The 24254-nt window shown below is 42.5% G+C and overlaps 1 protein-coding gene across 1 annotated transcript; it reads right to left on the reverse strand.

Annotated features, from left to right (window-relative positions):
- Positions 1-527: 527 nt before the first annotated feature.
- LOC104368731 (major facilitator superfamily domain-containing protein 1-like) lies at positions 528-13728 on the reverse strand. Its single transcript, XM_042798655.1, has 13 exons — positions 13473-13728; positions 13190-13290; positions 10589-10713; positions 10439-10494; positions 9561-9704; positions 8939-9097; positions 6390-6505; positions 5376-5476; positions 3381-3492; positions 2600-2737; positions 1888-2027; positions 1613-1724; positions 528-1320 (listed from the first exon to the last, which is right to left on the reverse strand). The coding sequence occupies exons 1-11, from the start codon at positions 13492-13494 to the stop codon at positions 1911-1913; spliced, it is 1191 nt and encodes a 396-aa protein (XP_042654589.1). The 5' UTR covers positions 13495-13728; the 3' UTR covers positions 528-1320; positions 1613-1724; positions 1888-1910.
- Positions 13729-24254: the final 10526 nt, after the last annotated feature.

A 24254-nucleotide genomic window follows, 5' to 3' on the forward strand; every position in this document is an offset into this window, starting at 1 on the left:
GGGGTGCTGGACTAAGTGATCTCAGGAGGTCGCCACCAAACTAAAGGAGTCTCTGATTTTGCAGTTCTGTGACTTACCATCCCACACCCAAATTTCTGCTGTACCAGACTCCAACGGGGAAATCCTTTAATTGTCCCTGGTGTGAAATGAATTCACAGTGTAACTTAAAACTTGGGCGACCTTGCTCTCTGAATGCATTCTCTTCAGTAAATCAGTTTAAGAAAATGTTGCACTCGTGGGTGGATTTGTCTTCTGTGACATCTACTGAAAATGTGACTATACTGGATGCTGTCAGTGCCTAAATCGCTTTCAATCTACTAGTGTTTATATTAAATGCAACTTGAGCAGAGCTGCTCTTTCCCTGTAGAATTTGTAATAATTTACGTAAGTCATTCACTTCAACATTCCTTGTCCTTGGCTATGTTAAAGTTTACCTCATTCTTGAAGCATCCTTTGTGCTTTTGTAAACACTGGGGGAGTGTTTGTCAGCATTTTGCGTAGTGAGAAGGGCAGATGACCGAGTCAAATAAGCCTCTAGCATTTATGAGTAAGAGCACCCTGGTTTAAAGGACAGGATTTCAGATCAAAACCTTTTATGCTTTTGAAGGCAAATGAATAGGCATGGCTTACAGAAGCATTTCTATTAAAGTAATAAGCAATTAAGCTAGGCTTGTGTGCAAAAGGTAATCAACTTGATTAATTCAGTCTCCTGCCCAAAGAATAATGATGGTGTCACTTGCATGGATATGTAATTTGTGAAGGACGCATGCTAATCCAGAGCAGTAACTGAAGCAGGAGGCCGACCAAGGCACGTGGATTATCAAGTGCTGACATACAGGATCCTTGTGATGGGGAAACAGTGGTGGACCAGGCAGGCACACCTTGCACAGGCAGTTTTGATGCAAGCTGGAAAAGCAGCTATCTAATGGCTTCTCAACAGGCTCGGATACTTTCACTTACTGTAGTGTAGTTATTAAAGTGCCTCACGCAGGTTTCTGTATGTTGGAGAATGCCTAAGAACCATGCAGCAGACACACTTCACTTGTGTACCAGGCATAAGAAAGTGGAAACGTTCCCTTTCTGTAGACAATTCCCTTCAAGATTCTCTTTAAAGATGTTTAAACTACACAGGCTAAAAACCCCCTTTCAAACAGAAGCGATCAGTGCTGTGTCTGGCAGCTGTCATTGTTCTCACACTGCACAGGTTCAGCTGAGAGAGCCATCATTTTGTGTTTCATCATCAAGGAGTGGTGCTGCATCTGCAGGGCCTCTGTCCTGCTCCACAGGTGCTCCCTTTCTTGTTCTGTTCAGTGTGCCACCCTAGAAATTCAAAGCAGCAATTAATGACAGAAAGGATACTGTTCTTTCTGTACATTGCTAAGGCTGTGTCGTGGCCCCTCCCCTCCCCTTCTTGCAAAAAAATACAGCTGCCAATAGCTTGATACTAGGTAAGACTACTGTGCACTGCATCAATATTTTAGCAAATAGTTCTCTTTTTCTGCAGTCCCATTTTTATATCAGGGAAATTACTTATATACACACCCAGCAGCTATTACATCAATAAAAGTAACTCGGTGATGCAAGGTTATTTTTCACCTTTTATCACACTTACCTGTTTCTTGTCCACAACATTGAGGCTAATCGAGGCAACAAGGCATGCAATAGTGTTTGCCAACATAAAGATCATCATCTGTTGCCAGCGCCACAGGGGGATCTTTAATTCACTAGAAAAGGCCAAAACAGAATAGAGCAACTAGTCACTTAAGATACCTAAGGCACCTCTATACTTCCTTGTAGCATCAGGTTGCAAAGGCACTGATTTCTGTTCACACTGCTCCACTAAAGCACTGTTGATGTCTGCTTGAAAAACAGAAAAAGCATTCTCACCTGGACTTCGTTCCTAGAATGTGTCAAACAATCAGATTTGAAAGGCCAACTCCAATCATCTGCACAGAAGTTGCAAGCCCCATAGCTGTCCCTAAAGTTGCTTGGGGGACCACAAGAGGTATAGATGGCCACATACTAGCCTGGCAGGAGTAATGAGAAAAGCGATTAACTCAAAGCCTTATTTAAAGGTGTTAGCTGGTCACTGGTTTAAAACAAAATTCCCACTAAATAAACATTTATACTTTCTCTTAAAAAAATCTTTTATCCTTTCCAGCCTATTGGTTGGTTCTAGACTACTCCCCATGCTTTTCAATCAGCTTGAGACAGCACAGACAACCCGTGTTACCTGAAACAGGAATAACCTGACTCCAGATTTCTGAAGGGCAGTGAGACCTGATAATTTAACCAATAAGACTCAAAGGAGATTTAGGTGTTACATTCAAGGTAAAAAAGCACTAAGAAAAGCATAGACAGATTAATGCTTTACCCTATATGAAATGGTTCCCTACTCTGCTTTGCATCTTGCTCCATATTGATCCTTTGGGGTTATTTGTTACTCACAAAAGTCTTCAGGACTGGGGCTGAAGACTCTGGTCAGACTGGCAGCGAAGGCTGCTCATCAGGACAGAAGGGCAGTGGTGTGTGCCGTCCCAGAGGCAGAAGGAGCACAGCCACAAAACACTCAACTACAGCGGTAAGGTTGTGAACTTACAGCAGCAAAGGAGTAAGTAATCCCCAACCAGATGGTGGAGACTAACGGAGGAACAAACGTAAATGCCAGGAGAGCGAAGACTGGCAGAGTCAATGCAGCACAGCCAACAGCGAAGATGCCCCTCAGTCCAACACAGTCCTGGCAGAGGTAACAAACAGAAGGCCTCATACAAGGGATCCTTGCTTCCCACAGATCCCAGTGACGCAAGCAGCTGTGCAAAGTGGGCTGGCATGAGGGACAACAACATGTCATTTCCTAGTTGTTGATATTGTAGCAGACTAGCTATTACCAGTTCCTCTTGCATACTTCTAAACTGAGACTGAGACCCTTGTCAGAGAATCAGTGTCCAGTATTCATGTGAAATGGCAGGCTTTAATAAAGGGCAGGTGGAAGCAAACACACCATTATGCCCTGACATTTACATAAATAAGGAAAGGAAGAGTTTGACAAAACTGGGACTGATTACTCGCAGGTTGTCCTTTCCCATCCACTTGCAAAGCTGATCCTGATCCATTCTGTTCCAGTCTCAGATTTCTCAAAACACACACCCATTTGCTGTGGTTTGATGCTACCATAGCACAATGAAGGAGCAGAGGGGAAACCAGGTTAACATTATTTCTTGTAATTTAATTCAGACTAGTGCATCTTGCAGTTTGCAGGAATTAAAGGACTGCTTATTCAGCAACAACAGACTAAATTCTGGTTGAGAGGGTTGTAGCAAACACATTTCAAAAACTTAGGAAAAAGTTATCAGCAAGCACTTCTGGTTTTGGGTACTCACAATTAATATGCCAACTGTTGCAGAGAGAACAAGGGAGCTGTCATACACTGCCCCAGCAATATAAGCGGCTGCCTGCTGACTGTAACCAGAATATTTATCCTGGATAAACTTGCTAAAAATAAAATGAAAGGGGAGAAAAATTACATAATTACGATTCTTGATCTGGTTATTTTGACAGAAAGTAAGTCTGAGCACAAACATATGGACAGGAAGGGTTTAATGAGAGGCCTTGTAAACAAGTTTGATTCCATCTCATTTGTAATACTAAGCGTTTGATGGTTTATTTTCTTTTTAACTGGTGCACACCATAGACAAGCTGATAGCTTAAATGGTCACTTTCAAGAAGCTTCTGCAAGTGCAGAGTAAAACTGCAGGTTAAAGTCAGGCATATGTTCAATTACATCAGCACAGCTCACAAGCAATATGGATGGATTATTTTAAAATCTCTTTGAAGAGGCAGAAAGCATTACCAATCCAAGGGTGAGAATGCTGAAGGGCAAGAAAAATATTTTAGAATAATCTAGCAGCAAAGATCAGCATTTAAAGTGAACACCTGCATTTCAGAAGTACTAGGAATTCCCCCTTGGCATCTTTAAGGAGACCTGGTTAAACCAGAAAACATGCAAACCAAGTTTTGTTTTCATTGTCAGAGGTCAGCCTTTGTTAAGGACACGCAGAAAGGGCATTAAAACTTACTAGAATTCTTTACAGAATTTACAGTCTTACAGTTGTAACAGCTTAGAAAGACTAGTTTACTTAGAGGTGTTGTAGCTACTTAAACCTGGTTTCGCTACTTGCCATTAGTAATAATGAGCCTTTATAGCCTATGCTGTCAGTGAAGTATGAAACAAGACACTGTTCCCTGAAGATTTACTGCAAGAGAATCTGCCAAAGAGCAGTGGCCTTGGGACTATTACTTTTGCAACAGGGAAGCAGCATAGCATTTTTTTGACAGACAAGATGTATGAAAGAACTTTTGCTTCATAGGGAGCAAAAAAACCAAACTCTGCAGGGAGGCAGGATTGCAGAAATGAGGATTCTGTGTGATCAACAGACACTGTTTTCAGTTAAAATGAGAGGGCAACTGATAGAAAGCCCATCTCATCAAGCCCTTGACGATCCTTGCCATCTTGAATGTCTTTATTTTACTAATAAAAGGACATTTCTACATTTATTATGACAATGTTGATAACATCTTTTCACTCTTGATTTCACAGTGGCTTACTATACATCACTTATGAAACAGTACCAAAATAATTTTATTTTTTACTTCAGGACTTTGCTAATATAAAAGTTTATATTCATTAGGTGATAGAAGCTGTATCATCCACAAACAGGAAAAAAGCAGCAAAATGACAAGTCTGTAGCGGTGCCACAGGACAGAAGCAGGAGACCCAATTTAGCTCGGTAGGTTGCTTCCTTGTTTTAAGCAAATGAAGGGATAAAAAAGGAAGTCTGCAAGCCTTGCACTGGGATTCAAAGGCTTCCTCGCTCACAAACCCAGGCTGACGCAAGCTTAGCTTTGTTCCATACACAGCAGACAACATGCAGAAACTTCAGGACAGAACTGCCCCAGGCCTGTGAAGCTAACACCCCACCCAGCTCAAAAGACAGCCACTTTGTTGGACTATCACAAAGGTGGAATGTCTACAGGCTATTTTTAAAATAAAGTATTTCTTCCCCTTCTCCCAAATCCTTCTGATCCTCCTTTGGCTGTGTCCCAAGCTTTAAATATTGGATTAATTATTTCCCTTTAAGTTATTTTTGCTTTCCTTCAGAAGCCATCCTCATCACTGAAGGGAAAGAAAGGTCAAAGAACCCTCCTATCTTTAACTAGGTGTTAAAGACATGTTTCTCTTGTGTTTCATGAGTGGAAGGAACAGTGTATTTCCCTATCCCACCCCCCCATATTTCCCAATCAACAAAAGATCTGAGGGCCTGCAAGGCTCCGACAGGCATGTATCAGTCAGTGGGACTACAGCCACAGAGCAATACCTGGCGTCTGCGACGAAGGGGAAGACTCCATTGTAGAAGAACATGATGGTAAGGACCAGGCGCCAGTAGCAAAGGGGAAGTTGCTGGATGTCCTGAATCCGCTGCAAAGATAAGACGTGACCTCACTCACCAGGAAGTAGTCTTCAACTTCACATTAATGTCACTTTCTGCAAGCCATTGAAGGTCACAAAAAATTTACGTAACAGCAAGTAAAAGGGAATTGAAAGGCAGCTCATGTACCTCTAAGCGAAATTTGTCATGTGCTGACTTCAGAGCATTTCTTCTTTAACACTCTTCAGTAAAGAAAACAAAAAGGCTTTCTTCTAATTTTTATAAAGGTTATGTCTGCAAGAGACTATTCTAAGCAGGCTCTATTAAGAGCCTACTGCAAAACCTTAAGTGAAATACAGTGGAAATACACAATATAAATAGGAGTCACAACACTGAGATAGAGAAATCTGTAAGAATACTGTCACAAGAAAGAAGCTGTCTAATAGATTTAAGTGCCATAAAAATTGCGACCTATTGCTTGTAATGCTTGCTCCTACACAGAAGACTGCAAGGAAGAATGGAAGAGAAGGGCTGACAAAAACCAGTTCAGTACTGACCAGATTAGCTGTTTTCTGTCAATCACAGATCCTGTGAGCTAGACAGCAGTTCCAGAGAGAAACTGCTATCTAATTTTATGCACAAAATCCTCCTCTGAGCCACCTACAGTCAAGAAGTAACTGGCCCAGAAAGGTAATACCATTGAGAGTGCTAACTCAGCTCTCTGGAAGGCTGCAAATACGTAGTCTCTGAACAGAAAATTTACATTTTTCTGGTAGCTTGCAGATGCAATATCCTCACGTATCTGAAGAACTGCTCTGTGAGATTTAACCAAGCAGTGTTAATGCCATCTTCTGGCCAGGACCAGCTCTTACTACTGCAGGCTTCCCTGCACTGCAAAAACTGTGCTCATGCACCCCAGGCTCTCAAAGATTGAGATGGAAAAGGTGTTTGTGCACCACATACCACTTTTTTGGATTCTTGCTGGATAACCCCATCCAAGCCCAGTTGCTTCATGCCCACTTTATCCAGTACACTGACTGTGAGGGCTGAAACAAAACCAAGCACACAGAGCAGGGTACCTGGAAAATACACAAGAGGTATTAGAAATTCCTTAGAGCAGAGAGAGCTGAATGACAAAACTGCATGTCATATGCAGAATTCTCTCTAACTCCTACTCCTGGCTTCTCTTAACATTCACCGCCTTCCCTACTGCAGCCATGTAGTGGGACCATTTAACTCTTACCACCCTGTCAGAGTCCTTGAGCTCTTTGCTCACTAATCTTCCAATGCCCTGCAGAATTGCCTGAGGCCAGTGAACCTAAAGCCCCACTTGACTCTAAAGAAAGTCACTTTGCCTGTGCGTAACAAACCCAAGGTTAAAACAAGCATTAAGAAACTTCCACAGTCCCCTTAGCAGGGGAGGTATCACACATGAGCTGGTACTGGAAGCCAAGTTATACCTCTTCATTTATGGGACCTACCGCAGTTACTACAGCAATCTGACCTGTTAGCACACTCAGCTCCACAGGAGTGGGTCAGATTATGCTGGCTATGCCAGAAGCAAGTCTGGCAATGGGCATCTGCTGCAGATACCCTTCTCTCAGAAAGAGATCTGTATCTGTTTTGTTTTCCAGAGAGTCAAAACAATCTCTGTGATGCATACACACTTCGTCTGAGGTATTTATCCCTTCATGGACTACTGAAGTCACTGTGCTTGCAAATGCTGCCTGAGCACAAAACTAATGGTGTCAGATAGGATGCAACAAACCATGCCCCTTTCTTCTCTGAGAGCTGGAGTCAGGGGGGTTCAATTTCTGCATATTTATCACACATATGCATCCTCTTTTCCACAGGTGATGGGCCACATTGTTTTGTTGTTTGAGAAATAACACTTTCTATAGTCACCGAGTCTTTGTACACAAAGAATGGCCTGAGGCAGGTCTCCCTAACATCACCCTTCCAGCACACAGGAGTTCCTGAGTGCCACCACTTAACTGCACTGTGAAACACATCACCCCTTCCACTAGAGACAGATCCCATCTCACTGCACGGAAGAGAGGACAGAAACTATGAGCCCTAGAACAGATTCACACTAAGAAACACGTAATTCAGGTTCTGCTTCTCACAGTAATTTAAAGCCACAGTTTTGACCCGTCCATGTGCAAGGCATCTTATGCTGAGCCCAATACAGGCACCACTACAGAACCAGCATGTTCTGCTAGCTAAAACACAGAGGAACAAATACATTAGATTCCCCAAGGAGTAAACCTACATTAAGTACTAACTATCTGTGACTGCAGAGTGGTGTTCCTCAGGGGTCGGTGTTGGGGCCAGAAGTGCTTAGCACTTTTTCTGGTGACATGGACAGGGGGATCAAGTGCACCCTCAGCAAGTTCAGCGATGACACTGAGCTGTGTGCTGCAGTGACACGCGGGAGGGCAGGGATGGCATCCAGAGGGACCTGGGCAGGCTGGAGAGGGGGGCCTGGGCAAACCTCATGGGGTTCAAGGAGGCCAAGTGCAAATGCTTGCACATGGGTCGGGGCAATCCCCCTCACTGGGCAAGAAGTGGCTGGAGAGCAGCCCTGTGGAGAAGGACCTGAGGGTATTAGGGGATGGAAAACTGCCTGTGAGGCAGCACCGTGGGCTCGCAGCCCAGAACCCACCCGTGCCCTGGGCTGCAGCCAGAGCAGGGGGGGCAGCAGGGCCAGGGAGGGGATTGTCCCCCTCTGCTCCGCTCTGGGGAGACCCCCCTGCAGTGCTGGGGCCAGCTCGGGGGCCCCCAACAGCAGAAGGACACGGAGCTGCTCGAGCGGGGCCAGAGGAGGCCACGGAGATGCTGGGGGGGCTGGAGCAGCTCCCCTGGGGGGCCGGGCTGAGAGAGTTGGGGGGGGTCAGCCTGGAGAAGAGAAGGCTCCGGGGAGCCCTTCGAGCGGCCTCCCAGGGCTTAAAGGGGGGGCAGGAGAGGTGGGGAGGGACTCTGGATCAGGGGATGTGGGACTAGGATGAGGGGTAATGGTTTTAAACTGAAAGAGGGGAGATTTAGATGAGATAGAAGGAAGAAATTCTTCCCTGTGCGGGGGGTGAGGCGCTGGCCCAGGGTGCCCAGAGCAGCTGTGGCTGCCCCCAACCTGGAAGGGTTCAAGGCCAGGTTGGACGGGGCTGGGAGCACCCTGGGCTGGGGGAAGGGGTCCTGCCCAGGGCAGGGGGGTTGAACCCAGATGATCTTTAAGGTCCCTTCCAACCCAAACGATTCTATGATTCTATGTTAAAATATCTCAAGAAAGCAGCAGACAAAACTGTCAGGCTGACACTACAGCTTTAGAGAGGGTTTTCAGGCATCAATGAAGAAAACACCACTCCATTGCATACATAAAGCAACAGGAAGAACAGGAAAATAATGTGCCTCCTCCTGCTAAATTTACTATCTCTTTCAGGTACTTTCCATAAGAGGACAAAACAGGCTAGCCTCAGGTCTAGAAAACAAAATGCCACAGCACCAAAGAATCTCACCTCCCCAGAGTGTCCACTGCATTCCAAATTTTGCCTCAAACTGCTGGGTGAAGAAGAAGTTGAGGACACTCCCAAGACGTGAGAAAGACAGAGTCAGTCCAAATGCCAGTGCCAGTTCTTTCCCCTTGAACCAGAAGGCTGTGATACGATTCTGCACAACTTGGAGAAGACAGTAATCCTTGTGGCCAAGAACATTGCACAGAAGCAACAAAGACAACCTCTCAAGCTAGAGTACTTGAGCTAGGATAAGAGACCTCTATACACCCCAACTGGAGGTAGTACATGTCAACCTCGCAGTCCATTTTAAAACATACTAAATCATGCTGGGACGTGGGAGGTGAACTTAATTCCTCAACTAAGGCAAGCAAAAATAACCCCAAAGGCATAGCAATCACATGTCAGTCCCCACCATTGGGAGAAGGACAAACTTGTTAGAGGGAAAGACTCTTAAACATTTAAGCACACATTAAATCCATGCCACCCTTCAAGGAGCAGTGCTCTTCTCTTAGCAATGTAGGTTCCTGGTGCAGAGCAGGTGAAGTTGGGACAAGGGTCTACGAGACAAAATAAATATGTATCACAACCCTCTGGTAAGGCATAATTAAGAATGTGAATTCCTTACTAGTAAGTGACCCATTCCCAGAGCCAAAGATCAGTCTTCCTGTTAGCATCATTGGTAGGAGGTATGGTGACCCCTTGAAATGTGATCCTACAGCAAAGACTGATGATCCCAGCACAGTCATAAGAGAGAAAACAAAGACACCAACTAGGGAGAAACAGAAAAAAATTACACAAACCTTAACATACATGCTGAGATCAGGACAAAAACATTCTTAGACAAAAAGCAAAAGAGCAACTGCAAGACACACCAATAAACCTGTGGGTTCCCATCAGTTTACTCTCATTGTTTTAATTTTGTAAAGACTGGTGTCTTTATAAAATGACCCATGAATTCTCAAAATAATGATGATATTATCATGGTGGAAGGCTAGAGAGACAGAATAAGTCAGATAGAGGACTCTGAACTCTATTATAGATTCCCTCTTCCTGTCCTTAGTTCCACTACAGACTATGGCCTCGAGCAAGTGATCTCCCTCTCCTCATCTGTAAGATATTTACCTGTACAGAGACAGAGCATAACTGCATTTGCTGGGACTGCTGGGTCTTAGGTCATGGCACACACCAGAACAGAACACTATTTTATCAGTCTGTCCCATCGAAAACAGATATCACTATTCCCCGTTACATGCATGCCAGAAAAAAGCACGTTTACTGCACCACTGTGTAAATTTGGGTAAGTCAGGGGTCAAAGGATGAAAACGTCTCAGTTGCCTTCATGGAGCTGATCAACTAAGCATCACACAGTGCACACAGAGCTGTCCCTCCTCTCCCCTCTGTTATCTTACTGAAGTGGAACCTTTGATCATCCCTTTGCACTGAAAGAGCAGCCTGAAATCCCACTTCACTACAGGAATAAATAAATGAATCCTCAGAACTTACAGCGATTTCCTAGTTTATCAATCAGGAATCCAGCCAGAATAACCACCACTGCATTTCTAGGAGAAAACAAGAACAGAAACATTTGTGTCACTGCTGAGAAGCAACTAGCAAACCACCCCACCCCCCCAAAGCAAGAGAAAAGTGGCTTACGTCCAAGCATAGATCGCATACAGCAAATTGTATTGTGCAGGTGTCATTCCCAAACCTTCAACACAGACCCGCGTGCTATTATGCCCAGTGCTGTTGTGATGGGTTCCATTGGGGCAGGACAAGTTCTACAAAACAAGTCACAGAGCCTGTGTTAGGCAGCAGACACAGATGACTAACCCACACATTCCTTTAAAAATTAAGTTCTTGCCTACTAGATTTCTATTTCTCCTACTCAGTTCCCACTTCCACAACCAGGAATTAGGGTACCTGTGTCTTCTCCCAGGAAGCCAGCCCTTGCCAAATGAGAAATGACCAGCCATCGGCATGTCACATCTTCCCTTTCCCTTTCTGTGGCAGTAGAGGCAGGGGCTCGGCACTTTTACACACATTTCAGTCTAAAAAAAAAGCCAGGAGACTGCACCAGAAGGTTTATTTGATCCCTTAGTTTCTTGGCTATAGTTTACTTTGATCTGACTCTTCATTACATACTACAAAGTCTTAAGCAGTGTGTATATAGGAAACTTAGCAGTCGTCCATATTAATTCACAGCTAGAAAGCATTTTCTGAACAGCAGGAAACTGGCAGTCCTAGCATGATTTAATAACATCGTTTTTGCTATTGAAAAGCAACATCATCTCAACACCATCTGATCAGGAGAAAACCCTAGATCTTCCAACTACTAAAAATCTACCTGCATTAGGAAATGGGTGTTAGGTCTTCCACACCAGTAGGCAGAAGCTTAACATCTTCAATAAGAACAAGGAAAGTGTTATTTTAACCACATGATTTTTATATTGCCATCATATTTACAAACCCATGTAGGGAACTGTCTGAGGTTGCAGGGAAACAATTCTCTACAATGAAATGTTTTCACTGCACTGGCCTTAGATGTTCTGACTACCACTGTACAACCTGTGTAACGTAAGTAGAGGCTAAATTCACCAGAGTAAAAATATGATGACAGCGTTGACACATAAAAACACTGTTTGCACAGTATCTTACATATAGAAGTATGGCTTGGTTTCACTACCCTCTAGTTACCTAGGTAGCAAAAGATGACATAACCTTTCCTTTACTCCATAAATACATGAGTCTTCTCCCACAGACCTACAGAAGTTGTGGAAGATCAAGTAATAAATACTGACCTTTTTTTTTTTTTTACTCCTGTTTGCAATGACAAACTGCACCCAGTTTAGCCTGGAGTTCTCTCCCTGAATGTTATGGATTAATCGCATTTTTAAAAAGGCAAAAAGTTACATGCAAGCTATAGATATTTGTGTTTGCTATTGAAGCAGACAAAGAACAGGACTGTGACTCTTAGCCTACACATACTAATCTACCAGCAGATGGCAGACATGAGTAAAAACACCTCTCAAAAAGCATGAAATAAATGCAGTAACAACAGATAAATGAGTCAAGTAAGAATCTGTCAGGAATTCAGGTAAGAACTCTGGGACCCCGGCAACCCTGGAGAAATCACAGAAATCAACTGGGATATCAGTCTAAACCTTGAATAATAAAGTTTTCTAGCATTTTACAATATCACTGGTTTTTATATGCCAGTCCTCTTGTGATCTCTCTGCAAGGCTGTTTTTTGACTAAAGACAAACACATGATGTGATGCCTGCAGTACCAGCTTCGGATCTGAAGGCCCAGAAAGTCTTTTCTAATCTCCTATCTCCAACATCACTAGTCTTCCAGTCCAGTATAGGCACTAATCACAGAATGACAGAATCACCAAATGGTTTGGGTTGGAAGGGACCTTAAAGACCATCCACTTCCACCCCCCTGCCCCGGGCAGGGCCCCCTTCCCCCAGCCCAGGGTGCTCCCAGCCCCGTCCAACCTGGCCTTGAACCCTTCCAGGGAGGGGGCAGCCACAGCTGCTCTGGGCACCCTGGGCCAGCACCTCACCCTCTGCACAGGGAAGAATTTCTTCTCAATATATAATCTAAATCTACCCTCTTACAGTTTAAAACCATTACTCCTCATCCTACCACTACACTCCCCGATAATGAGTCCCTCACCATCTTTGCTCTGGGGAGACTTTCAAGTGGCCTCCCAGGGCTTAAAGGGGGGACAGGAAAGGGGGGGAGGGACTCTTTATTGGGAGTGTGGGCATAGGATGAGGGGTGATGGTTTTAAACTGAAAGAAGGGAGATTTAGTTTAGATCTAGGGCAGAAATTCTTCCCTGTGTGGGGGGTGAGGCGCTGGCCCAGGGTGCCCAGAGCAGCTGTGGCTGCCCCCTCCCTGGAAGGGTTCAAGGCCAGGTTGGACGGGGCTGGGAGCCCCCTGGGCTGGGGGAAGGGGTCCTGCCCGGGGCAGGGAGGTGGGAGTGGAGGGGCTTTAAGGTCCCTTCCAACCCAAACCATTCTATGGTTTTATCACTGCCCTGGCTTCGTGCATCTTCTTCACAGCAATCACACCAGTAATGAGCCCTCATCCCCCACATCTGGAATGTAAGACCTTGCAGCACAACTCCTGTAAGACCATCAGAAGAAAAGGTTTTGAAACTACCAGCGACAAAGGCCTCTGCTTTGCTGGTTCTGCCTTTTTTTGCCCTCCCTGCTGCCAGTCCGCAGCCCAAATGCCCAGCACTTACCCCCTGGAACTGCTCCTGCAGGACGCTGGGGATGTCAAAGCAGAAGTAGGACCCGAAGGTGAGGAGGCAGTTGAAGAGCAGCACCACGAACCTGAAGGCGGCTGCGGGACGGAGAGGACCCACCTCATGCCACCCTTCATCGCCCCGCACGGCGCCCCCCTCCCGCGGGCCCCCGCCGAGCCCCCAGCCGCAGCTCAGCCAGCCGGGCCCAGCGCTGCGGGCCCCGCGGCCGGCCGTGTGTCGGGGCCCGGGCCGCTGCCGCCGCCCCCCCGGCCGCGCTCACCCCGCTCCGCCGCCACCGCCATGGTTCTGCCTGCGCCGGCCCCGCCTCGGGCCCGGGGACACGGGCCGGGCCCCGCCGCCGCCGCTCCGCGGGGCGAGGCCGCTGGTAGGCCGCGGAAAGGCCCCGCGGCCGCCCCCTCAGGGCTGAGCCGAAGCTGGAAGGGGTTTAAGAGATTCGGAAGGGAAAGGATGCTATTTGAAAAGCAGCGGGATAAACCGGGGGGATTGTTCTCAGTCAAAAAGAGGAAGTTTAGTAAAGAGAATGAAAACTAGTACGTACAGAAAGGAGGACATCAAAGGGGTAAATACAAGATGGGGAATAACTGACTAGGGAACAGCAGCGCAAAAGAAACTGGTTTGTAATGCATCATAAACAGAACAAGAGTCAAAATGCAGTGGTTTTGGGGGAGAAAAGGTATATCTCAGGATGTGTTAATAGAAGCGTCTCATAAGAAATGGGGAAAGAGAGCAGTTACTTAAGCTAGTAGGCAACAGTGCACAATAACAGGTAGCTAGAAACAAGCCAACTTGGATTTTCTAGTTATCACAAGAGTAGGGTCCTGGTAAGGAAAAGAAGGAAAGAAGACAAAGGAAATAAAAAATAATAAAAAAAACCCTAACAAAACAAAACCACAAAACCTCCCCAAGCCCCTATGTGAGGGTAAGTGTATTTCTCTTCCTGTTCGAAGAATATTTTCTACCAAAACAAGGCACAAAGAGTCCTCAAGTAAGGCAAGGCTCACAATAGCAACAGCAAAGACTAGTGCCTTACCTCATTTTAAAACAGAGCTTGATAAATACATGGGTAAGGTTCTGTGGCATAGCTGTCCTTCACGGCAAGCAGCAGGACTTGAGAATCAAGTTTCTTCCCACTCCTGTGTCTGTGGGTCAAAGATACACACACAACAGGGAAAAGGTACAGGATGAAAAAATAACCTTGAGCGACCTGGATATGTGTTACAGAATGTTTCTGCGCATGATATACCTTCACCAAGACAAAGTTTATTCAGGTAGCCAGTGCGATGTTAAAAGTTTTTCAACAGTGGTGTGTACCGAAAACAGGTCAATAACTAACAGTTTTAGGAGCATCTGATTTGTGGACAGAGTCAAACTACAAGATATCCTTTTATTTTATTCTACTCTGTGATTTCTCACTTCCTTGAGCTGCAGGTGTGGGGGACACTGAAACAGCATCATTACCTCATGTGCAGAGGATGCTTCATGTTGCTGGCCTGTGTCATCCTTACCTAGCAGTGATGGGCTGACCCCAACAAGCAGGTGAGCCCCCACCCAGCTGCTCACTCACTTCCTCCAGTGGGATGGGGGAAAGAATCGGAAGGGCAAAAGTGAGGAAAAAAAACATAAAGCCTTGTGGGTTGAGATACAGATGGATTAATAAGTGAAGGGGAAAAAAAACGAGGGAAAAAACCCACCAAGTGATACACAAGCAATTGCTCACCATCAATAGGCCGGTGCCCACTTAGCCGTCAAACAACCTTGGAAAACACCCCACCACAGCTTTATTGCTGAACAAGATGCTACGTGGCATGGGGCATCTCTTTGGTCAACTAAAACATAGTTGTGTTACCAATATTGCTTTCCTTACCAGTCTGAAGCACAGCACTGTATCAGCTCCTGTGAAGAAAATAAACTCTTTCCCAGCTAAATCCAGTGCACTAAGAACCAGGTCCTGAAAGTAACTCTTTTGGCCAAATAAAAGTGTTTTATAGCATCATTTAGCAAAAATAAAAGTGTTTGAATAGCAATAACATTTATATATACATTTGTATGGGTGTATATATATGTGTGTGTATACAAAAATATATATGTATGTCTGTGAATATATAAAACATATAAAATTGTGTGTGTGATTAATTTGAAAACTAGGGTTAGAGCTTTTCTAATGATTTGCAGGTTTTAGGAAACTAGATGGGTTTTGATTTAAGGTACTTCCTTACAAAAGCTATGAAATGGTCCTGAAACAAAAAAGGCCCAAACAATAGGCCTCAAACCAAAGTTGACTTCTGAGTGAATCCCCCAACCAGCAACCAGCATCTTATCAGCATGAAATGCAACCCTGGGAACAATCCCTGAAAACTACAAGTAAACAACAGGAAGTAACTATAAATCCCACATGTAAAGAAAACCAGAAATTCCTCAGAGGTGCCCAGATCCTGGCCAGATCCGGACACGCCTGAGTGAGGCACGTCAATCTACCAGCTATCTCCCGTGCATTTTGTATAGACTTGTTTGTTAAACTGTATAAAAGCCAGACCCTCTCACAGCACAGACGCAGACCTCCCCTACGAGCGGGCGCCCTGCGTGGGACTTCCCAGCTGCCGGGAAAGGCTCTGCGACCCTTCGCTGGGACGGGGCTCCCCAGCTGATGCTCGGGGCGGGGGGATGGTAAAGTAGGAGGGCAACTGGTGATGTACCTTTCTTAATCACTATAGCTAGCTTTATGTAGCAATGACTAGGGGCGTTACCTTGCTTATTCTTTCTGCTGCTTTAAACTAAAGTAAAATAAGCCTATTTCTTTAGCTTGGTGTCTGTGTCCTTTGTGTTAACCCCGCCAATTGGCAAAACAGCTCCCAAGTCCAGTTCTTTCTAACAGTGCCGCCCCTCGTTTACTTTCAGATTTATGTCTTCATGAAGGACACCTGCTGGCAAGTATTGTTAGAATGGCGTCTGGGAGAGCCTTTTCAGCTACCAATATACTGCAACAGCACTACTTTTTAAATTCAAAGAATGAATCTTAAGATTCCAGACTTGGAAGCAATACGTATATGAGGGTACTAAAGCCCACAGATTCTCAGGTTTCTTCGCAGGCTGTAACTACCACTGGCAGTGGCAGGGATGTGTACCAATACTGCTGGGAGCAGCAGCAGGTTCCTGGACTGTATGAAGCTTTATAGCACTTCTAAGATGCATTTGTGCCAGTAGTGGTATTTGTATCACACTTCAGGAACTTGTGTTGCAATCACATTGCTTATGAAAAATACTAATATGCTGAACAAAATTCACTGTGGTGCCAAAGGGATGGAAAGGAAAAATATGTATCAGCATCCTGCTACGTAAGTAATAGGCTGAAGATATTGGATGCCTTTGCATAGTGAGTCTGGACACACACTTCAAATTTTGTCCCTCTGAAGTGTTTTGTTTTCCATATATATATATATATATATATATATGAGAGACATATTTTCTGTGTGTATATATATGTATGTGTATATATGGAAATATATATACTTACATATATTTCATAATATTCCATGTTATATATATGGAAATATATAATACATTTTTTCCACATATATGAAAAATTTCTCCCCTCCCTCCTTTCAATCTTTGGCTAACAGGCTATGTGAATTTGATGTGTTAGAATTAATTCACGTTTTGAATTTTACTCTTTTTTTTCCCTTTTTTAATTCCAGCTCATAAATGATCTGGGGTAGAAATTGGAATTGTGTTTGATTCATGAGCCCTTAGTAGGAATATAGGTATAAGTATATAGGACTAGTGATGGTGAGGTCAATTACTTGTGAGAGATTTGCAATGGTGGCATGAATGTTTGTCCAGACTCAGGTTACTACATATCTAGAAGAACATTTAGTCTGCCTTTAGGGAGAAAAGGGAGAGGCATAAAAATACTTTAGGTGTCTTGTCAGTTAAAGATAACTTTCTGATCATGACCAGGTGAAATACTTTCCTGCTGAATCTGTATGTCAGCAGCTCTGGTGACTCTGCTGTTGCTCAGAGCTTCCTAGAAAAGAATCAGAATAGACATGACTGGTTAAAAATTTGTGATCTAGAAGCCATTTGGGAACACTGAACCCCAAGACCTGTTATTTCTATATTCTATTCAGTATGTAGTAGAAGAGGTGTGGGCTTACGTTGCAAACAGAATAGGAAGTTTCAAAAAATTTAAAACTGAAGAAACAGCAGTATGTTAGAAACCTCATCTACTCACAACACTTAACGGGGTAAGAACCAGACCAATTCAGACAGAGGAGAGAAGGAGGAGAGCTCTTTTTCCGTTACTGCTTCAGGGAAGAGAAATAATATTCAGTAAGAAAAACCAATTAGCTGACAAGTAAGATGGAGATTCTGAACACAACCTATGGAAACCATCCTTGAAAGAAACCCTTAATGCAGAGGGCCCGTGATGGCTTTGTGAGTTCTGGAGCATGGTTGTGTGGAGCTGGTTGACTCAAGGTTTGCCTTAGGTTCTACCTTGTTAAGTATATCTATGATTTTCATATTGTCTCCTGGCTATTAGGTCTCTCATATTCTGTCAAATTCCATTCATCTTAACTTGAATTTGTAGGTGTTCAGTCATTCTGATTTTTATTTGAGTGATTACCTGGTTCCTACATACTGTGCATCCACAGATGTATCATCATAACATTTTGTGTTGACTGTAAATTTATTCCAAAACTGCAGAGCTTTTGTTATTTCCTGAACCTCTCAGAAGTCCTGGTTTTATTCCTCTCATAAAAATCTACACAGATAATTGTAATTAAGATTTATAGAAAGTTTACTGAAAGTAGTATCAAGTCCTTCTCCTGCCCTTGAAGTTCTTGTGCCAGTTTTTCTGATTTTATAGCTTATATTTTCTATCTTAAAATGGGCAGTCTATTCTGTTATATGTTTCCTCTTGTTTATCTGTATTTTTTATCACCAAGATCTCAGTCTCAGGCACTCCTCAAGTATTGTGGACAGTCCTGTGAGTTTAACACTTAACTTAGTAAAGCATGTGTCATTATTTGCATTTTGTTTCCAAGAGATTGCCTTACATGAGAGAAAACAGTGAGACTGTTTTTGTGACAAGTTATGTTAAATCTTTTTGAAAAGAAACTGTATTTTTTGTTATCTCTTCAGTCATAAACAGTCAGGTAAAAATATAGCTGTAGTAAGTAAAATGTTTTCAGGCAGGCAAATTATTTTGTCAGGTATTATACTTAAATTTGCAATGAATTGTGTATTTCTTCTGAAAACAGAGGAAACAGGAGCATCACTATGTAACCATTTAACATATTTTGCCATATCCTTCTCATGACTGCCTATTTTTCTTACTGACCACCCAGTGTCTTCTCTCAGGCTTGCTGGGTCCCCAGAGGTTGTTCTGCTGCCAAGCTCTGTTGTTTTGCTGCTGATGCTGCCAGAGGCTCCATCACCAGAGGATGTGTGCTGCTCACCGCTGAGGCTGAGAAGCTGGAGGGGAAGAAAATCCTTAATGCAGGGGATGAGCAAGGGCGAAGAAGAGGGTTTACAACACGGCAGGAAGACCTACATTTTTGTGTGTTTGCTTACTGCGGTGTCTGAGGGATGAGCTATTTTTTTTTTCTGTAATGTCCTGCTATTGCGAGAGAGTTCTTTAATACAATTAATAATGTAACTTTCCCTAGCATTACTGCTCTGTTTGCTGATGTTCATTCCAGCTAGCTCAGAAGCTGTCCCTCCCATGGGTTCAGGACAGACCTTAAACCCACCATGGATATAATATGGCACTAAACTAAGGAGTCCTGTTAGTTAATTATATTCTCTGCCCTTGTCACAGAGGCAGAATTTTCCCTTTGCTGAACAACTAATAAAGGCAATCTGACTCTTCTGGTACTTGTACTGCATCCCTTATTGTACTATCTGAGCATCTGTCGGTCACCTTAAATTTGTACTGAAGGTCTCTTTTAAATGCAGCTTAGGTTTCTAGAGGCTCTCCAAGAGTCTCCTACTTTATAAAAAGCAAATGGAAAGAATTGGGGGAGTTGATGTAAATCTTCTAGGCACCAAGGTATGTGCAGCTGCCCCTTTCTGCTTGAAAAGATTGTCCCTAGCCAGGTGTGTCCCTGAACCTGCAGTTTGTCAGCTGAAAGCACAGGAGTAAAAGTGGGGCTGGGGTTAAGGTCCAGGACACGGGAAGCATGCTGGTACAGAATATATGTGTCAAAACTGACATTTTAAATATCCCCTCCCACTCCCTTCATGTTTCTCTCTGTCTCTCACTGGCATAGAAGGATATCAGCTGCAGAAGGGCTACTGTAAAACATTTAACAGCAGCCAGTGTTTCTGAAAACATCATGAGCTTTTGCACATTTTACTACACTTCTACTCCTTCTTAATTTACCACGAGATACCCTTCCTTGCAGTGGCCATGGTTTTCATATAATATAGCTTGCTTGGGGGTTTGAGTCGTTTTTTTTCTCCTCTCTATAGGGCAGGGAGTAAAATCAGCAGGCCAGGACATCCTATCCTCATTCAGGAAATCTTTTTTGCCTTCAGTTCAAGGTCTACTAATCGATTTAATAAACAAGAAAAAAAAAAAATTAAGTCCACATGCAAGTTAGTAAAAAAACCCAACCCTGAACTCACACTTTGCATGCATTTTTGGTGTTAATATTCACCATGAATGTAATTATCATCTCCCCTGAAAAGCACACTTGGATATCAATAATAAAGCACTGAGAATTAATAAAATACAAAGATGGAACTCTGGTCCTACAGATCCTCAGGGCAGATCACCACTACAATCAGTGGTTTGGTAATTAGTGCAATACCCTCTTAAGGAAATAGTATACCATTTGTGTATCATTTCCTGATGCGTTGCAGAGCTCTCAAGTGAACTTCAGCTGTGAGTACAGGGTACAAGCTAGTTAGTGCACAACTTGAGCAGTTTATTGTGACAGATCAAAATAACTGAGTATACACTAACTTTGGAAAATCATGTCAAAAAAGACATTTGCTTTAGGCAAACATGCCATTTTAAAACTGTGTTCCAAAAATGCTTCTGAAGTGCACTGAAGAGAGGTAGAGAAGGAATTAACTTTTCTGTTGCTAAACCGTATCATCACAGCAATGAGTGGTGCACTTTAAAGTTCAGCAAACCAGCAAACTGGAAGACAATTATGTCAGATTTTATAAATCTGTGTTTTAATCAAAATATTGTCAAAAATATAATTACCTGAAGCATTTCAAAGACAGAATCACAGTGCTAATAGTGAATTCATCCCTGCTTTCTTACATTCTTTAAAGAACTCAAATAAAATAGATTACAAAAAATGAAGGGGGGGTTGCCTTCAGGGATGCAGAAATGCGTGTTTGTGTTGTCAGGAATTTCACCCAGAATGAAAGCTGCTTTTACTAATGTTTTATGAACATTAAACAAAAAAACTCTCCTGAAGATTAAGGCTCTGGTTACAGTTCTGCCAGAACCTTCAAAACGCCTCCTTGATTAGCCATTAGGATTGGATCGGTAATGGCTCACATTACATGGCCCCTAACAGCTGAGTTCTTGTTTGGTATTTGCACAATCTTGCCTACTGCTCCTTGATTGAAAAATGCCTTTTTTTTTGTGTGAGTGTGTGTGTGTGTTTCTTGTGCATATTTATACCAGTGCCATTTACACTACTGAAGAAATGTAAAAGATTAGAGAGGATGAACTGGTGCACCTGTTTCTCCACTGGTTACAGAGAGAGAAGCACTACATCAAAGCAGTTAATTACATTTTGACTAAATAAGAGTATTATTTGCAAAACAGTGATGGAATGCTCAGTAAGGTGAGTAGATGTACACAGCTAGTCTCTACAAAAAAATTAATGGTTGTGAAGCTATCCAATACTTAGTTTTATCTACCTTTTTTTTTTTTCAGTCCATTTAATTAATAAAAACTCTGTGTAACAATGTAGAAAACTACACAGTTTCTTTTTGGTCAGAAGAGAATTGAACAAACAGAAATACGAGGGTCTGCAGACTGTAAGTACCCAGCAAGGAACAGTGTCTGATTCAATACATCTCCTGAGTCCTGTAGAAGGTATATTAAGATCCCGTGGCTGTAAATTAAAAATAAAAAAGTTAAAGCTGGAAATACTGGTAAGGATTTCCAAGAGATTTGGTAGATTGCTTATTTAAAAATGAAGGCTGGATATCTCTGTAACATATGTTCTCTGGCCAAAGCACAAGTCATTACCACCATTCAGAAATCACCCAATAGGATGAATGAGGATTTGTAAAACTACCAGAATGTTTTTTTCCTGACCTTAAAAAATATGGAAGAAGTTTCTGTAGTGGGAGATGATCTCAGTGGTCTTCCATAAATATTGTCTTTTAAATGCTTATGGAATGTCATTAAACTATTTGAAGCCAAATCAATCATTCCTTTTAAACTTAAAAGGAATACCACTAATCAGTTCTTATGCTAGACAGGAATAAACTTCTTTAAAAAGGTTTTATACGATCCTATTCCTGCAGCTCAATTTTGCCAGTCAGCTCTCCAGACACTGTCTTATAGAAAGGAAGAACAAGTAGTTTCTGCTCTACAGGTATTTTTAAACAAGAATAATCACTTGTAAAGGAAGTCTGGTTTACAGAAATCCAACCTCTGCTACAACTGCCTTATTGGTACTATGATGCATAATTTTCTGCAGAAACAACTCCTTGGATTTCAGCTGGTTGCTACTTGAAGGTAAATTCTAGACACTAAATCCAAATTAATATTTTCCTTGGCCATGTGCTATCAAGATTAAAACCTATGTTTATTCTTTCACACAGCAAAGTTCCAACTGTCCAAGGGAAAAAAAAAAAAAAAACAAACCAACCTAATTGGAGATCACATCATTACTAAAAAACAATGCTGATTTTACTTGCTTAGCCTCAGTGTTTCTATCCATTTATCACTCCTTGGATGTTGCCTTTATGTGATCTACTTGGAAAAGTAAACTCCTTAGGAAAGGGACCTTACAGTTGTTTCTACAGAACAAATAGTTTTTAGCATATTGCTAGTGCTAAGCAAATAACAACAAATAAAAATTTGAATCATATATAAGTTCCTATGCTAGATGCAATAAAAAAACCAAGAGGGATAGAATAAGCAAATATTTTTCTGGCCAACTTTCATTTTGAAGTGGTAATTTTAACTGTTTCTCACACATGGCAGCACCTAGCATTTCTGCTGTTTCTTGACTCATCTCTAGACTTTTAATTATTTATGGATTTATAAATACAGGTATGTATAATTTAATGCATAATTTAACTTAAGATAATCACCTATCTTTTTCAGTAGGAGCTTTAACAACATCATAGGACTTGAACAAGCTGTCTTTTGTAGAAAGGATAAGGTAATTAAGCTCTGATCACCTCACCTCAGGGATGCCTGTTGGACATTTTGAGATTACAGTCAAGAAGTGCGAGTAATACCATGAATTCATCAGGCTATGCAGCTTAATGGGTTTTAATTCACATCGCTTCTATTGTTATAGTTTCTATGTGGGCAAAACACAATAAAACTTTGTAAATGTTTTTTACATACCCCCTAGATTACATGAAATTTGAAGTTCAATGTAATGAGGAATGAATGAAAATAAATTGGCGAATAAGCCTTCCCTCACCCTTTACCTGCCTTGTTTCGCTCTTCATCTGCTCTTGTAAATTTTTATTCATAATATTTTAAATGCAATCAAACATTTAATCAAGCAGACAATAAAATCTGATGGCATGTTATTTTTGTTGTGAATGACAGTACAACTTTTTGTCTATATAGTTTGCCGTGCAAGACAGTGTGAATCAAAGCCTAACATGTCGGTCAACTTTTTGAGTTTGAAATTTTTCAGCAGGACTTTATGCATTCATATTTGTTCCTTATATGTATACACCCATTGCATCTGCTGCACTCAACTGGACCTGTGCTGCACGAAGAACTGTCGAAAATCTGACTGTTACATTCAGATGCCTCGTGATTTATTGCTGACCCATCCCATAACTACACCTCAGACTCAATCATTGTAGGTCCCTTCCAAGTGAACTACTCCTATTCTATTCTATTCTATTCTATTCTATTCTATTCTATTCTATTCTATTCTATTCTATTCTATTCTATTCTATTCTATTCTATTCTATTCTATTCTATTCTATTCTATTCTATTCTATTCTATTCTATTCTATTCTATTCTATTCTATTCTATTCTATTCTATTCTCCTTTTTGGGGAGACAAACAGGTTTTTTTGTTATAAACACAGCTGTCTTTAAAAGCTGTCATGCAATGAATTATAGTATACTAGCAATATAGTTAGCTAGAATGACATAACATAGGATGAAACAGTCATAAGACTTAAAACTTAATTACTGATGAGATGTGATATTCCCATTGCAATTATGCTGTCTGGGTAGGGTTAACGTTCTTTCCCTTTGTGTAATATGAAGCTCTTAGCGTCATTGCTAATCATGACTTTGGAATTGTACTGTTCTTCAAGAGCTCAAAGTCAAATGTGTATGTCAGGAGCCTTTTCACAAATCATCACCTCATTTCTCTATCCTGCCAGGTTGGACTCAGTACAGAGAGGATGACTTTCTGCTGCCTTCCTACTTGAACTCCACAGTCTAAGATCAGCTGAGCCCAAGATCTGGCTGACTGCTCTGAGGTTTGCCTCCAGTGGTTTTCTGTTGCTGTGCTGCAGAAGGGAATAGCTGGTCCCTATCCAAGCACAAATCTTTTGGCATTTCCCCTACCTTAACAACTCTATTAAAATCAGGAAGCTACAGTGCACTAAGGCAGACTGTCGGCCACAGCAGTGCTTCACACTGCCATAGGATGGAAACACAGGTCAAATGCAGAGTCTGGATCTGCATTTAGCCCTCAAAAGCTCCTTTGCTCTAACCCTAGCTCTAACAGTCCTTCCCTATGTGGTCTTTATGGGTCCATTTAACACTTTTGCCTCAGTTTCTTCCCTCCCTAAACCAGAGACAATATTCACAAGAAGGTGTAAGACCTGATTAGTGGTTATGAAATGGGAG

The sequence above is a fragment of the Tyto alba genome, unplaced genomic scaffold, assembly GCF_018691265.1.
Source record: "Tyto alba isolate M040663 unplaced genomic scaffold, T.alba_DEE_v4.0 Super-Scaffold_28, whole genome shotgun sequence".
Classification (NCBI taxonomy): domain Eukaryota; kingdom Metazoa; phylum Chordata; class Aves; order Strigiformes; family Tytonidae; genus Tyto; species Tyto alba.

What these genes read in the sequence shown, in the direction of transcription:
- LOC104368731 (XM_042798655.1), bottom strand. Translation starts at nt 13,494, where the DNA reads ATGGCGGTGGCGGCGGAGCGGG. An exon ending in TGGGAATGGGTCACTTACTA is followed by an intron (nt 9,098 to 9,560) that starts GTAAGGAATTCA and finishes GTCTTCTCCAAG; the next exon opens with TTGTGCAGAATCGTATCACA. An exon ending in CAACAGTTGGCATATTAATT is followed by an intron (nt 2,738 to 3,380) that starts GTGAGTACCCAA and finishes TACCTCTGCCAG; the next exon opens with GACTGTGTTGGACTGAGGGG.